This window comes from Lithobates pipiens, unplaced genomic scaffold, assembly GCF_037356315.1.
Source record: "Lithobates pipiens isolate NorthernLeopardFrog02 unplaced genomic scaffold, aLitPip1_a1.2 Scaffold_13, whole genome shotgun sequence".
Taxonomy (NCBI): Eukaryota; Metazoa; Chordata; class Amphibia; order Anura; family Ranidae; genus Lithobates; species Lithobates pipiens.
Genome location: NW_027507718.1, coordinates 78,890,575 through 78,906,476, shown reverse-complemented (window position 1 = coordinate 78,906,476; position 15,902 = coordinate 78,890,575). Strand labels below are relative to the sequence as shown.

Below are 15,902 nucleotides of genomic sequence, written 5' to 3'. Positions count from 1 at the left end.
ATACAGGCATAACCCACTTTTAAGTACACAATGGGGTTTATTTGCTAAAGCTGGGAAATGCAAAATCGGGCTCACTTCTGCATAGAAACCAATGAGCTTCTAACCCCAGCTTGTTCAATTAAGCTTTGGTAATAAAACCTGGAAGCGTATTGGTTTCTATGCAGAAGTGAGCCTGATTTTGCACTTCCAAGCTTTAGTAAATAAACCTCATTGTGTACTTAAAAGTGGGGTATGCCTGTACTACATTAAGGGCTGGCTTCCCACCTATGTGTTTCTGTAGTGTGCACAATAAAACACCATGCATGCATTAGTGCATTGCAGTGCCATTCATTTTAAATGGCACCCCAATGCACTATAGGAATACACCTCCAGTACACCTGTCTTTAGCACACCACCATACATTACCTTGTGTTGTGGTGTGCTGCTTTATGCAGGTGTATTTCTGATTTGTTGTGGTGTGTTGGCAGTCCACTCAAATAACTAGGCTGCTTTAACAAATCCTTGACAAAGCATACATTAATGCATGTGCTTTAAATGTATGTAAACCCTATCATTAATGTTATCTTATTTGTTCTGTTTCAGCGTTTTAAATATACTACTGAAAGTGTTTTGTTATATCTGTTTAATAAATGCATAAAATATCAGTTTTTCCTGTCAGAATCTTGGAGCTGTCCTGTGCACTCCTCATGTGTTATCTCAAAAATACACACTGCTGCCATATTTGTATGTCCATAGAGAGCAGGTAGAAGGCTTCCTGTTTTGTTTTTTTGTTCTTTCCCTGCTAAATAAGTTTTAAAAGGCTTCAGACCAACACAAATTCCTGCAGGTCCTGGCTGGGGAGTGAAGAGACTTCTGACATCACATATCACATAACTTGGAGACCAAGATTTCTGGCCAGCAGCATGCGGTTGGTAGAGCAAAATTCTTGACATCAAAAATATAACCTATAACTCTATTGGTCATTATGAACAAAAATAAATTCTATATTTGGCACACTTTTCATCACAGTGGTAACCTGCAAAGGCTGCTCAGGGTGTGCAAAAATGTACCACTGTGGAAGGTACTATGACGCAACTATATGCTGTCATAATAGCGCCAGGAATTTTCCAAATACATTGAAAAGTTTATGGTGGAAAGGTGAGAACCTTCCTGAGTGAAAGACACATATATGCCTGTTGCAGATTAGTAAATATATAGGGAAATAATAAGCCCATATTACATACATTAAAAACTGTTACATAACAACAGTACTTACCCACAAGATACCGATATAAGTTGTGAGACTTGAAACTCTGTTTGTTATTACTTTTCACAAAAACAATCCATTTAAATTCATTTAAAATTCATATTCCTGCTTTTTTTTAAAAACGTTGGTTTTGGGTTGATGCAGCCAGTATGCTTTTTTATTTTATCTATCAGGAACAGGAGCTGGAAAGGACGTTTGAGCCTTCCAGTGTAACAGAAGAAAGAGTGCCATTACTTTGCCACAAAACTAGAAACTCTATCGTGGAGATTTTACCCTTTCATGTGGAACAGTTTAAAGTTTATAAGCAAATCTATGTGTTTAATTTTACTTGGGTTGCATGTCCAAAAAATCCAATATAGGCTTAGGCTGTTGGATGGATACTTGAGACCTGAATAGATTGCTTTTGATTTCAAACATTTACAGAAAACTGTAGTATTTATGAAAAGCAATTTTAGTACATATAGCAGTTTAAACTATCATTGGACATCTCTAGCTGTTACGCCATTAAAGAAGGTTTGACCAGAAAATAAGTGATGTCATAAAACCTTTTTATTCGTTTTACAACTTACAAAAACTGTATTGCATTTTGACATTGATATAATAAAGCTAATGCTCTGTTTTGTAGGATAGAGTTAATTATGCTTTATTATAATGTTAGGAATTTAAATAATGTATGATGTTTATATGAGATGGCTTTATTCACTGGAAACTGTGCGTGGTCTTACAAATCATATTTAAGTGTTTGTAATCTTAAAAAAAAAAAAAAAAAAAGATGTATCTGTCTCTTAATATTGCTATTCATTTTTTAATAACGTTACTGTAAGTTCCTATCTTCCTGTTAATAAACTGACCATGCTAGCAACAAAACAGTTTGATCAATTTATGTCCTCTGTCATCTGGCATATAGCTACAAGCACAGTGTGCCTGTATCTTCTATGGTCAGCTTATAGCCCCCTCTCGGCCATTCCTCCTCCATTGATTGCCACTGGACTTTGCTGGGGAAGGGGGGAAGTGACGCAATGCCACCATTTATAATTGCATTTAAATTCCTTGGAAACACTGATGCTCAGTGGCATTAAGTCAATTCCTGCAATGACGTCTGCCCTGCTCTCTAAACCCCCACTTGCAGGTCTTTGAGGAGCGGTCATGTGAACATTAACAACCTACACTACAGGCACTACAGGCAACTTTGTTTTTTTTTTGTTTTTTTATGTAACCAAGCATTATTCAAATATATTGTAGCATCTATTAAAAATGCTTTTATTAATAAATAACTTCACAACTACTTTAACACTGAGAAATTTGTCCATATATGTGATGATTTCACACCAAATATTATTATGCATATATGATTTCTTACCCTTTCTAAATATCTTACCTGAAGTATGTATCCGCGAACATAATCCCGCAGTGTCCATCCTAAGCCGTGCAATATGTGCAGTACCTCTTCTTGTTTGAGGACACTGAAGAGCCGGTCAAGCAGGATCTTGAGCCGCACAGGTACAGCCTGTGTACCATAGAGCATAAGACTGCTGATGTCAAACACTACGTTAGATTGTACAATTTCCACTTGTGTTGGGTGGTACAGGTGCTGAGTGCTGAGCTTGTCCAAAGCTGTAGTAATAGAGAAATACAAAAATAAAAAGATGCCTGTATTAAAAGATCAGTCCATAATGTTGATAACTTGTAAGTGGATTTTTCAAGCAACAAGGTCTAAGTCACTCTCAGTCTTGTTTTAACTCAATTAGGAATCTTCTGGCTCTAGAAATGGCAATACTGACGGCAGGAGGGATTTTACACCAAAGCTGCTGGAGCTTAGAGAATATGCCCCTTAAGGATAATGCATTGTCTAGCAAAGCACTGTATGCTTCTGCACAATCAAGGGGACTATGGAAATCTCTTAGCTTTCTAGCCAGGGAATGAAGTCATGCAAAAATAGAAGTGAATAAACAAAGTTCTCCAAGAATTGTTTATTTTTAGACATTTCTGTCATTCCACAACTCACTATGAAGAAAAGTGATTTATTACTGATACTAAAATGAGGAAACATGGCAAAGTATCAGTTTAAAATATGTTATTAATATTATAAAGGAACCTTGACTTAAAAAAAACGACATATTGATTATTTGATTTTTCTAAACCCTTACAGAATGAATATTACCAATACTTGCTATAACTAATGTTCTAAAAGCATTTAAAACTGCACTGTCCAATCAGAGGCTGCCTAATCGGACACATTATTCATTTTTAAACTGGAAGAGTTTGCATGATTTCTTGCTACAAACTTATACTTAGAAGTTCTCCAGGTTCACTCTCCCTGTTACTACTTATTGTTTAAATTATGGTGGCAAAATTCTGCAGTAGCAACAGTCATTTGATTGAAAATTTAAGAACAGCACAACACAACATAATCCCGCTGAGTCACACCAAGGAACTGCCCCGGAATAGACTCAACAATCCCCTCCCCATAGAACATTTAGGATCCCTTAAAATCTCAAGGCTGACTTACTAAAGTGTTCACATAATCACTTGAATTATTCAATTACTGTATGTGCAGATGAAATGCGTAAAGAGGGATTTTCTTTTCACCTAATTGAATAACTGAAGTGAATATTCCCACAATTTGAACATTCTTAACCCCCCTAGCGGTAATCCCGAGTCTGGCTCGGGTTGGGATTTTACTGACAGGAGCGGTAACCCCGAGCCAGACTCGGGATAGCATCGCTGTATGCAGGGGAGGACACATGGAGAGTTACTTACCTTGTCCCCTGGATCCAGCGATGTCCTCCACGTTGTGTGTGCGAGCTGTCCTCCGCTCGATTCACAGTGCCGAGTGCCGCCAAGCTCCGTTCCCTGCGACGTTATGGTGCACGGGATCAGAGATCGGCGCCAAATTCAAAAAAGTTAAAAGACACAAAACACACACAGCACTGTAATCTTACAGATTACAGTACTGTATTAAAAAAATACACACCCCCTTTGTCCCTAGTGGTCTGTGCAGTGCCCTGCATGCACTTTTATATTATAAATACTGTTTTTTCTGCCTGAAATTTGGAGATTGTCCATAGCAACCAAAAAGTGTCCCTTTTTCAGTGTTTTAGGATTTGATTACATTATTAAATATTTTTTATTCTTTATTATATTATAAACGTTATCATACCCGGGATGTCTGCTAGACTCTGGTTTGAACAGATTTAAGAGAGTTATTCCCAAGAATTACAGCACTACAATATAAAACGCCAAATTTCCATGCAAAATAATTGTACCGCTTTCAGCACCTAAATCCAGACTGAATCATACCGCCAGGGAGGTTAAATTTTTTAGTAACTTTTTGTCTGTGTGTTACATCACCATGCATTAAGGTGCACTGTGTAAAGGCAGTCCCCTCATGTTAACTGCTTGCCGACCACCTCACGCCGATATACGTCGGCAGAAGGGCTGGTACAGGCAAACTAACGTACCTGTACGTTGCCCTTTAAGAGGCGGCCTGCGGGCGCGCCACAGCAAGCTCCATGAGTCATCGTGGGGATACCCGCGATCGTCTCACAGGGAGGAAGAATGGGGAGATGCTAATGTAAACAAGCATCTCCCCGTTCTGCCTAGTGACAGTATCACTGATCTCTGCTCCCTGTGATCGTGAGCAGAGATCAGTGATGTGCCACACATAGCCACGCCCCCCCACAGTTAGAATCATTCCCCAGGACATACTTAACCCCTACACTGCCCCCTAGTGGTTAACCCTTCACTGCAAGTGTCATTTACACAGGAATTAGTGCATTTGTATAGCACTGATTGCTGCATAAATGACAATGGTCCCAAAAATGTGTCAAAAATGTCCGATGTGTCTACCATAATGTTGCAGTCATGAAAAAAATCGCTGATCGCCGCAATTACTAGTTAAAGAAATTATTAATAAAAATGCCATAAAACTATCCCTATTTTGTAAACGCTATAACTTTTGTGCAAACCAATCAATAAATGCTTATTGTGATTTGTTTTTTTACCAAAAGTATGTAGAAGAATATGTATTGGCCTAAACTGAGGGAAAAAAAATTTTTTTATAGATTTTTTGGGGATATTTACTATAGCAAAATGTAAAAAATAATGCTTTTTTTTCACAATTGCCGCTCTTTTTTTTTTATAGCGCAAAAAACTAAAACCACAGGGTTGATCAAATACCACCAAAAGAAAGCTCTATTTGTGGGAAAAAAGGACATCAATTGTGTTTGGGAGCCACATCGCAACGACCGCGCAATTGTCAGTTAAAGAGACGCAGTGTCAAATCGCAAAAAGTGCTCTGGTCTTTGGCCAGCAAAATGGTCCGGGGCTTAAGTGGTTAATGTGTGTTTTACTGCAAAGAACTAAACTGATCCTTAAAACAAACATGTGTAAACTATTTAAATGTAGAAGAAGGGGGTAACATGGTCTTTGTAACTACCCTAGCTCAAAACATTAAAACTGGTCGTATGCTTATCAACATTTGGCTGGTTCAACTAGGACCAGTCAAATTTCAATCAGTGTGTGATTGTCCCTGCTCCCCAGAAGTCACTTATTGGATCAACTTCTGTTGAAGGGACATGTGGGAGAACATTTGTTCAGTGTATATTGACAGTGGTGCGTTCTGCTATCAGAATACAATGTTCCGTGGCAGGGATTCCTTCATCCACCTTGTTTGTGGGGACAGTGGTAGCTTTTATTTTATTTTTTCCTTCAGACTGATGGTTGAATAAAAAAATGTAAAGGTAAACAGAAATAATGTAAAGGTAAACTAACAGAAAAAATGTAAAGGTAAACTAACACCATATGGATAGAGTCATCTGACTTATTTGTCTATTATGGCACCCTCTCTTTATGATGATCACCTAAACCATTCCCCCCCTTCCTTCCCCAGACCCTACTGTATTTACCTCTGGGGATGCTGAGCTGTCAGTGCTCATACAGCCAATCCAGTGGAACGGGGGTTTGAAATCTTTTTTCTTCTCCTTGTTTTCTGTACAGACTTCCAGGACAGACCACAGAAATTCTGATTAGTCAGCGCCATCACAGAGCATCACTCTGATTTGTCCCGGGAGCACTGCACGGAGAAGAGGGAGAATAGCGGGGATATCAAATCTTCAGCCTACTGAACCGGCTGTGGGGCACTGACAGCTTAGCATCTCTGGAGGTAGTAGGTACCAGAGGCATGGGAAGGGTGGAGAGGGTGTACAGTGTTAGTTCACCTTTATTTTTTTTCTGTAAAGGTGAATTAATATTTTAAGGTTAAAATGCAAATTATGTGTTACTTTAGGTAAACGAATCAGTCAAAGTGATCTATCAGCCAACCAGTCACTACAGTTCTCCCAAAGAGATAAGCAGTGCCAACATCTGACTACCCCTTCCATGTCCATAGGTATTAGCATATGCAGCTAAAGCAATTTCATTTATGCTCATATTGACAGATTTTGTTTTTTGGGCACCTCACAATAGAAATTCAGGTCAACGGCTAAAATCACAGTTGAAATACATCCTTTTAAATGTTTTCCTTGCCAAAACAGTTGTAATTCTGTTCTGCCAGATTTGTTATTCACTTCGCTCCTCCACATGGTGTAGCCAGGAATATCAGTTTACTGTTTACTAGTTTAGCTATACAACTTTCCAGGTTACCTTCTTTCTCAGTGCTCAATCTAAGTGGTGTCATAGGAAGCTGCAAAACTGAGTCAGAAAATATGTTTTCTACTTGACTATGTGGGTGCTAGGTGGCAGGGGGTGTCTAAATAACAAGACTGGTTAAGGAGAATTAAAAATGATCTGGTGGGTAAAACAGTAAACATATACATTTTAAATGTGTATTTAGGGGTCTGCTAAATATTCAGGTCCATTTTAAGTTAACAATCTATTTTGAAATGTGTAAGTACACACAATGAGGTGACCAGATCTGGTGCAGTATTGCAAGTAGGATACATAACATATCATTAAACGGACACCTGAACATATCATATAGAATAACAGGACATTATAATAAGTGTCTTGTACTGTGATAAAAATTCTTTCCTTATCACTTGCACAGTAAGCTGCTCACATAGCCAAATTTAAATATTCTTTGTATTTATAATTGTCTTATCAGCTGATTTACTCACACACAGCTTGTTCATTCACTCTGATTTTAATATTGTGTTAGTATTAAATACACAACACTATGAAATCTTTAGTGATGATATTTTCTTAATCAGTTATTACTCCCGATTTGGATTTTTTCTTTTATGTCTGTCTTCCCCTAACCTAAATCAGAAGCTGTAAGTAAAACATTGTAATGTTAGCAGTGAATGTTTATCTGATAAGCACTTCAGCTGTGAGCATCACTTTTACTCGCCAAAACTCCACTCGCTGTGAGTGCTCAGAGCTTGAATGTATGCAGTCACTGAAAAAGGAGTAATTACACATTGAGCAAGGGGAACTTAATGAATCTTAAAACCACATACTTTGCAGAGTAAAGAAGCTGACATTTTGGAGGAAGTGGACTGAAAAGGGTCCTTGTGTTTCACAAGAATGACATACACAGCTGTGGCAAATTCTAAATTTAAAGTGCTTATTTCGTAGTTTTTCAACTGGTGAGTTTGTAAAGTTTGTTTTGGTTGAATGTCAAGAACAGATTGGCTTTCTATTCAGCCTACGGACCAGAGCCTTTTCATTGGTATTTATATACATATGGCTGCTTCTGGTTATTCTCCATGGAGACATTTAGGGCGTAATTTATACAAGAGGTGGTGGAATTAAAAAGAAGTGCTATGATGCTGTAAGAAGTTGACCAATCTTTGTATGTTTGGTGTGATAATGGCTTGAAAAGCCTTTCATTTCCACATATGCTGTAATCCCTCAGTTGTCTTCTAAGGGTAGCAACATGACTGAGTCAATGAGTCCTACAAAGTCTTGTTAACTAATGCCTATTAGTTACATATTTTATATTGCAAAATTGTAAAAGGCTTTCTCTCCAACCTGTAACAACTTGGAAAACATTCAAATATGGAAATACTAGTGCAAGAAGTCTATCTGAATTTCACACTGAGGTAAGCCAAGCCCAGAAAATATTTGCTGGTACACAGCAGAAAAGGGTTTGACCATTGGAAATTGACCTTATTTTCACCATTCAGCTCTTATGTCGCGTAAACACGAATGTCCGACAGAAAACGTCCGGCGGGAGATTTTCATTGTATATTCCAATCGTGTGTATGCCCCATCGGACTTTTTATGTAGAATATTCTGATGGACCTAGAAATAGAACATGTTCTAAATATTTCCGATGGAAACAATTCCTATTGGGAAAACCACTCATCTGTATGCTGTTCCGACGGACCAAAAACTATGCATGCTCTGAAGCAAGTACGAGACGGAAGCTATCGGCTATTGAACTTCCTTTTTCTAGTCCCATCGTACGTGTTGTACGTCACCATGTTCTTGACTGTCGGACTTTGATGTGATTGTGTGTATGCAAGACAGTCTAGCTCTTTTAATCTACTTGCTGTTACTCAAACTTGCCTTTAAGAATCTGACTGTACCTCTCCTGCTTTCCTCTTTCATAGTGGTCTCCTCTGGACTCACTCTCCCAGACTCAGGGGATGGTAGGGAGGTAGAGTTGGAATCCTTCTATCCCCACATAGAACTTTTCTGGTTCTTAACTAACCTCCCTCTCTATCCCTTTCCTCATATGAGGCGCACTGTATGAATTGCTGTGAACTAGCCTTCTGGACCAGGATAAACCTTCCTTAATGATTTCTCTGCCTGGCTACAGAGTACTGTCAGGTATCAGATGTGGGGTTTAACTTGGATTGTTGGATATTGTTATTCCTAATGAGACTCTTATGAATGAATATTAAAAAATCTAAACCCAAAGACAAAAGTTTAATATATTACAGCCTACCAGTCCTCATTTTTATTTTCTTTCAGGCTTTTATACCTTTATGTTCACCTGGCGATCCTGGTAGTAACTCACTTCCTTTCCTAGAATGACAAGTTTACGAACTGTACTGTATCTATGCATGAGAAGCATTTTCGCCCAACAACAGGACTACAGAACTCCTTATCCTTGTCTTTTCCAAATTATAAGGGAAGTGTTCTGTAGTCGATATAGAGAACTGGAACAATGCTAACTGATAAACGTGCAGCACAGGTAGAGAGCACATGAAGTTATGAGCTCACAAGTCTTCTGTGAGAATCAACAGATATTTGTTGCACTTATCAAATAGATATGCTTTGCATGGGCTAGGTAACAGGCCAAAACAGAGCAAATAAATTGTTAGGGTTTTCATACATATAACTGCAACATTTATAAGAGAAAACAATTCAAGTTTGGAACTTAATTGTGCTTCATTTTAAAATATACTGTTTACTTGACCAGTATATAACTTACACCACCAAGCGTAAGCTAAAGCATGAGAGGAGTTTCTCCCAAAAAAACACTCTGCAAGTGTTCAAAATGCGCTCTTTACTGTTTATTTTCTCTTAGTCTGTCCAACTACAAATATCTCAGTTTCAAAGAAAGATATAGTTGAGCTATGGTCTGCAGAGCTGCCAATTTTTGTGGGAAAATAAACAGGTTAATTTTGTTAAAATTGCAGCTTGCATAGCTCAAGAACAAGTATACAGAATCAGTTTTAAATAAAAAATAGTTTCAGAAAAAGAAATTGAATGGCATTGACTGGGTTTATACGAGCTTAGGTGCAGATCAGTTGAGAACAGCAGGGCTAAGTAGGTTTGGTTAGAGGAGATGACAAGTGTTTCATTAGGAGCTTTTGAGACCTTACAGCCTCAAGCATCAAGCAGAACTGAAGGGATTGTAGTTATCACAGCATTGCATTAGTAGACATCTTCAAATCAAGCAAAAGTGTGCTGAACAGATGGTACAGAACACAGACATGTCACAGGTCTTGAGATCAGGTAGAGATGGAGGCAGAATGCATTCTAAAAAAAAACAAAAAAAACACTGCAGGGCTTTGTAGAGAGGATTTTAATGAAAACATCCATGCTTGCTCACAGGACAAGATAACTCAACTGAATTTCCGCAGAAAACCCAGGTTGATTTTAGATGAACCTTCTGCCTGGACTTAATAGAAGGATGTAAAACCCAAATGGAAGCAAGGATTGAAGTGACTGTATACAGGCATACCCCACTTTTAAGTACACAATAGGGTTTATTTACTAAAGCTGGAAAGTGAAAAATCAGGCTCACATAGAAACCAATGAGCTTCCGACCCCAGCTCGTTCAGTCAAACTTTGGTAATAAAACCTGGAAGCTGATTGGTTTCTATGCAGAAGTGAGCCTGATTTTGCACTTTTCAGCTTTAGTAAATAAACCCCACTGCGTACTTAAAAGTGGGGTATGCCTGTATACTTTGTGCGGGCTATATTAGCTTTTTTTTAACAGTTATAAAGACTGAGTGTCTTTGGCATAGGTTGCATGCAGTAAGGGAAATGTCAGGTCTCCATTCACCATTTCAGACAAGTCTAGATGTGTAGTTTATATTAAATCTAGATCCAAAATGTATTTTTTAAGTGTTTTAATAGAGCCAAAACACAGACATTTTTCTTAGCTAAATCCCATTTGGAAGATTTTTCTCCACTTCCTGACCTGAAGCAAAACAATCTCAATAAAGTAAGAGAAAGTAAGTGGTCATCAAAACAAACATCCCCATAGAAAGATTTCAACTATACTAACATTGTTGTGACAAATCAAAATGTTAGATTTTCCCTCACTTTCAGGCCCAATGACAATGGTCACCAAGACAATGTTATTGTTTATTCTCTCTTCATAGGACCTTTTCAAAATTATGTTGTTGCCTTAAATAAATTCATACTTTTTTAAACCAATGTTAATGTGAGTTTTTGCCATACCACAAACGTCCATAGTTGCCTCTAACCTTCTGTCCCAATTTTCTATTTGATAAGACGATGGTACATTACGTTTATGTTTTTGATTTAGTAGCAATGACTAGGACAATGAGAGGGGTGAATCTTCCCAGCAGGGACATAGAAACAATAAAAACACGACAGTGCTTCTAACTATTTTCTATTCTATCCAGAATGAAAAAAAAATCTATCATTAGGTAAGAATTTGATAACAATGGAAAAATGAATTCTATTTATATAGGGCCTCCCTTGGTTGTATTACTTCATCTGCTCCAGGTTTATGGCAACCATATTCATTAATATCCAATGGCTCAATGATAATTTGAATTAAATTAAAACCAGCTGATGCATCATGGTCTCAATTATAGAGAATGCTGACATGTTGGAGTACCAAGGATGGATAGCATCTTCCAAAAGCTCATAATCTGCAGGACAGGACATTTTGTCAACACTTCCTCAAAGAGCATTTCTAGGCACTAACTTAACTCGAGCAAATGGATAATTCTATCCTGGCAAGTTTGCTACCAAGCAAGTTATAGACTTCATAGACTCAAAAATTTAAAAACAGTAAGTTTCAGGCTTAATGATGAGCACCGAGCATATTTTTTACCCTAATTTTAAACCAGCATCTCAAATCCATAATTAAATCCATAAACAAACACCTGCGAATTGCTTTCAAAATAGTGTTAGAATTTACACAGATGTGTACTAGGAGTAATATTTACAATATTATGAATTTTAATATTGGTTTAAATGCATTTTGTTTAATGCAAAGCCAATTGTGTATAGTATAATATTGTGGATATTTTCCAAATGACAATGGCTGTGATTGCAAGATTTTAGAATCAGAATTTGAGTATATTTTAATTACTGAACAAAAACTGACAAAAATACGTATCTCTTTGTAGAAATGGTGTACAGTACACTAAATGCGTAGGATAAATAAAACTGTCAAATGATTTCTTGCAGGTCTAAGATCTATCTATATATTAAAGGAAAATATGTTCTGTGCTTAATTATCCAGAAGAGATCCCTGAGCTGCCTGAATATTCTCTAATCTGGGAACTAAAGGATTTTTTTTACGTGAGCTCAAAATAACAGCCAAATAATTTGGTGTAACACGGTATAAGTTAGTGTAAATATGTGGGTACAGGATTTGTTACCACGGACATTTACCGCCAAGATCTAGAGTTCTACAGGCAGCTTCTATTTATTAATAATATCATGTACACATCGAATGTCACACAGCACATGTTGCTGCTAAACCAGTACAGAGTGCTACTGAACAAATGAATGCATACTTGTCATTAGAATCATGACTAAGATATCGTAGAGCAGACTCATGCCGTGTACACATGACCGGACTCTCCGGCAGAAAAGGTCAGACGGAATAATTTCATCGGATATTCCGATCGTGTGTGGGCTTCAGCGGACTTTCTTTTTAAAAAAGTCTGACGGACCTAGAAATAGAACATGTTTTACATCTTTCTGACGGAATCAACTCCTATCGGGAAAACCGTTCATCTGTATGCTGGTCCAATGGACCAAATACGACAAAAGGGCAGCTATTGGCTACTGGCTATTGAACTTCCTTTTCTAGTGTACGTCATTGCGTTCAAAACGAACAGACTTTGGTATGATCGTGTGTAGGCAAGTCCTTGCGGTCAGGAACTTTCGTTGGAAACTCAGTGAGTAAGACCATCAGAGTTTATTAGTACACACGGGCGGACTGTCTGCCCAACTTAGTCCGCCGAAACACATTTCAGAGGACAGTCCGCTCGTGTGTGCTTCAGCGGACTTTTTCAGCGGACAGTCTGGCGGACAAAGTCTTTCGGAATGTTGGAAAGACTGTCCGTCGGACTCGCATTTCAGCGGACAGTCCGCCCGTGTGTGTGCCAGTCCGCCCTACTTTTGAAATGAGCGGACTTTTCCCGCCCGGAGAAAAGTCCGCTCATTTCGAGCGGGTATCCATGTAGGCGGGGCCCTCGACGGAGACGTCGTGGGCCCCGCCGCCTGGTATGGACTTAAAGGGGAACCCCAACGCCGAAAAAAATCGGCGTGGGGGTCCCCCCCAAGTCCACAACCGACCCTTGTCCGAGCACGCTACCCGGCCGGCCAAGAAAGGGGGGCGAGCGAGCGCCCCCCCTCCTGAGCCGTACCAGGCCGCGTGCCCTCAACATGGGGGGTGCCTTGGGGAAGGGGGGGCCGCACGGCCCCTTCACCCCAAAGCACCTTGTCCCCATGTTGATGAGGACAAGGGCCTCTTCCCGACAACCCTGGCAGTTGGTTGTCGGGGTCTGCGGGCGGGGGGCTTATCGGAATCCGGGAGCCCCCTTTAATAAGGGGGCCCCCGGATACCGGCCCCCCACCCTATGTGAATGAGTATGGGGTACAATGTACCCCTACCCATTCACCTGTGAAAAAAAGTACAAAAAAAACACAACACAGGGTTAAAATATTTTATTGCACAGCTCCGGGGGTCTTCCGTTGTCGGGGGTCTTCTCGCCGGACTCCTCCGCTATCTTCTTGTAGCTCTTTTGCTAGCGGAGGAGTCCGGCTTTCTTCCTCGCCGCCGGCCTCTTCCCCCGACTTCGGGGGTCTTGTCCCCCTCTTCGGTTCTTCTGCCGGGCCACCGCGCCTTCTTATAGCTCTTTTACAGGCGGTGGCCCGGTCTTCTATCGCCGCCGCCGCCGCCGCCTTCCGTTCTTCTTCTTCTTCTTCTTCTCCAGGAGATGTTGCCTCGACGATCTCTCTGGCCGGAATGCCAGAGCCGCGCTGCGCGGCCACTTATATAGTGACAATGGGGCGGTGTCACATGGTATATGTCACATGGGTTGGTGTCACATGGTGACCCCGCCCCCTTACGATGTCATAGTCCCCATGTGACATCAACCCATGTGACCAGCCCATGTGACATATACCATGTGACACCGCCCCATTGTCACTATATAAGTGGCCGTGCAGCGCGGCTCTGGCATTCCGGCCGGAGAGATCGTCGAGGCAACATCTCCTGGAGAAGAAGAAGAAGAAGAAGAACGGAAGGCAACGGCGGCGACGGCGGCGACAGAAGACCGGGCCACCGCCTGTAAAAGAGCTATAAGAAGGCGCGGTGGCCCGGCAGAAGAACCGAAGAGGGGGACAAGACCCCCGAAGTCGGGGGAAGAGGCCGGCGGCGAGGAAGAAAGCCGGACTCCTCCGCTAGCAAAAGAGCTACAAGAAGATAGCGGAGGAGTCCGGCGAGAAGACCCCCGAAGACGGAAGACCCCCAGAGCTGTGCAATAAAATATTTTAACCCTGTGTTGTGTTTTTTTTGTACTTTTTTTCACAGGTGAATGGGTAGGGGTACATTGTACCCCATACTCATTCACATAGGGTGGGGGGCCGGTATCCGGGGGCCCCCTTATTAAAGGGGGCTCCCGGATTCCGATAAGCCCCCCGCCCGCAGACCCCGACAACCAACGGCCAGGGTTGTCGGGAAGAGGCCCTTGTCCTCATCAACATGGGGACAAGGTGCTTTGGGGTGGGGGGGCCGCGCGGCCTGGTACGGCTCAGGAGGGGGGGGCGCTCGCTCGCCCCCCTTTCCTGGCCGGCCGGGTAGCGTGCTCAGACAAGGGTCTGTTGTGGACTTGGGGGGGACCCCCACGCCGATTTTTTTCGGCGTTGGGGTTCCCCTTTAAGTCCATTCCAGGCGGCGGGGCCAGCGACGTCTCCTTCGCGGGCCCCGCCTACCTGGAGACGCGCTCGAAATGAGCGGACTTTCCTCCGCGTGTGTGGGCGAGTCCATTCATTTCAAAAGTAGAGCGGATTGTATGGCGGACTTGGTCCGCCGTATTAGTCCGCTCAAAAAGTGCCGTGTGTGGGCAAGTCCGTTCATTCAAAAGTTTGGACGGACTGTCTGTCGGATTGTCTGACGAACTTAGTTGGGCAGACAATCCGCCCGTGTGTACGCGGCCTTAGACTATCAAGGGATATAGATCATGGTCTGAAAAAACTGCAATAGCTGTTTCTTGGATTATACTAACAATTTTTTAGATGCCTTTTATCACAAAAATCAATTTGTGAATCCATTGAGGTTGATTTGCTTAAACTGGAAATTTCAAAATGTGGTGCTGGTGTGCACGGTAGCCAATCAGTTTTTAATTTTAGCTTGTTCAATTAGGCTTTGCCAAAAAAAAAAAAAAAAAAAAACTGGAAGATGATTGGTTTCTTCTCAGAGCTGCAACAGATTTTGCACTCTCCATTATTAGCAAATCAACCTCATTGTTTTACAACACATTTCCAAAAAACAAGAAATGGTTTGACTTAATTTTTCACTTACCGTTATATCATTTTAAACCACTTCCAGATTGCCCACCACACATATACTAAGGCAGAGCTGCCTGGCTGCAAGAACCGATGTACCTGTATGCCGGTCTGTGCATTAGATACAGTGGGCACACCGCCAGCCACCCGCTATTGCGGGAAAGGGAGAAAAATGGGCATCTGCCTATGTAAACAAGGCAGATCCCCGTTCAGACAGGAGAGGAGAGAGAGATCAGCTGTTTCTAGTGATTAGGAACAGCGATATCTCTCTCTTCTCCCAGTCAGTCTGTCCCCCTGACAATTAGAAAGCACCTCCCTAGGGAACACTTAACCCTTTGATCACCACTAGTGTTAACCCCTTCCCTGCCAGTGCCATTTATACAGTGATCAGTGCATTTTTATAGCACTGATCACTGTATTAGTGTCACTGGTCACCAAAAAGTGTCACTTAGGGTCAAATTTGTCCACCACAGTC

The 15,902-nt window shown here is 41.0% G+C and overlaps 1 protein-coding gene across 4 annotated transcripts in view; it reads right to left on the bottom strand.

The window, feature by feature from the left end:
* The window catches only part of BNC2 (basonuclin zinc finger protein 2), a 793,258-nt gene that overhangs the window by 137,033 nt on the left and 640,323 nt on the right, over positions 1–15,902 (bottom strand). For all 4 annotated transcript variants that reach the window (XM_077475239.1, XM_077475236.1, XM_077475237.1 and 1 more), the window contains one exon: positions 2,625–2,860. In XM_077475239.1, coding sequence (XP_077331365.1) covers positions 2,625–2,860 — 236 coding nt within the window. The remainder of the gene's footprint in view (positions 1–2,624; positions 2,861–15,902) is intronic.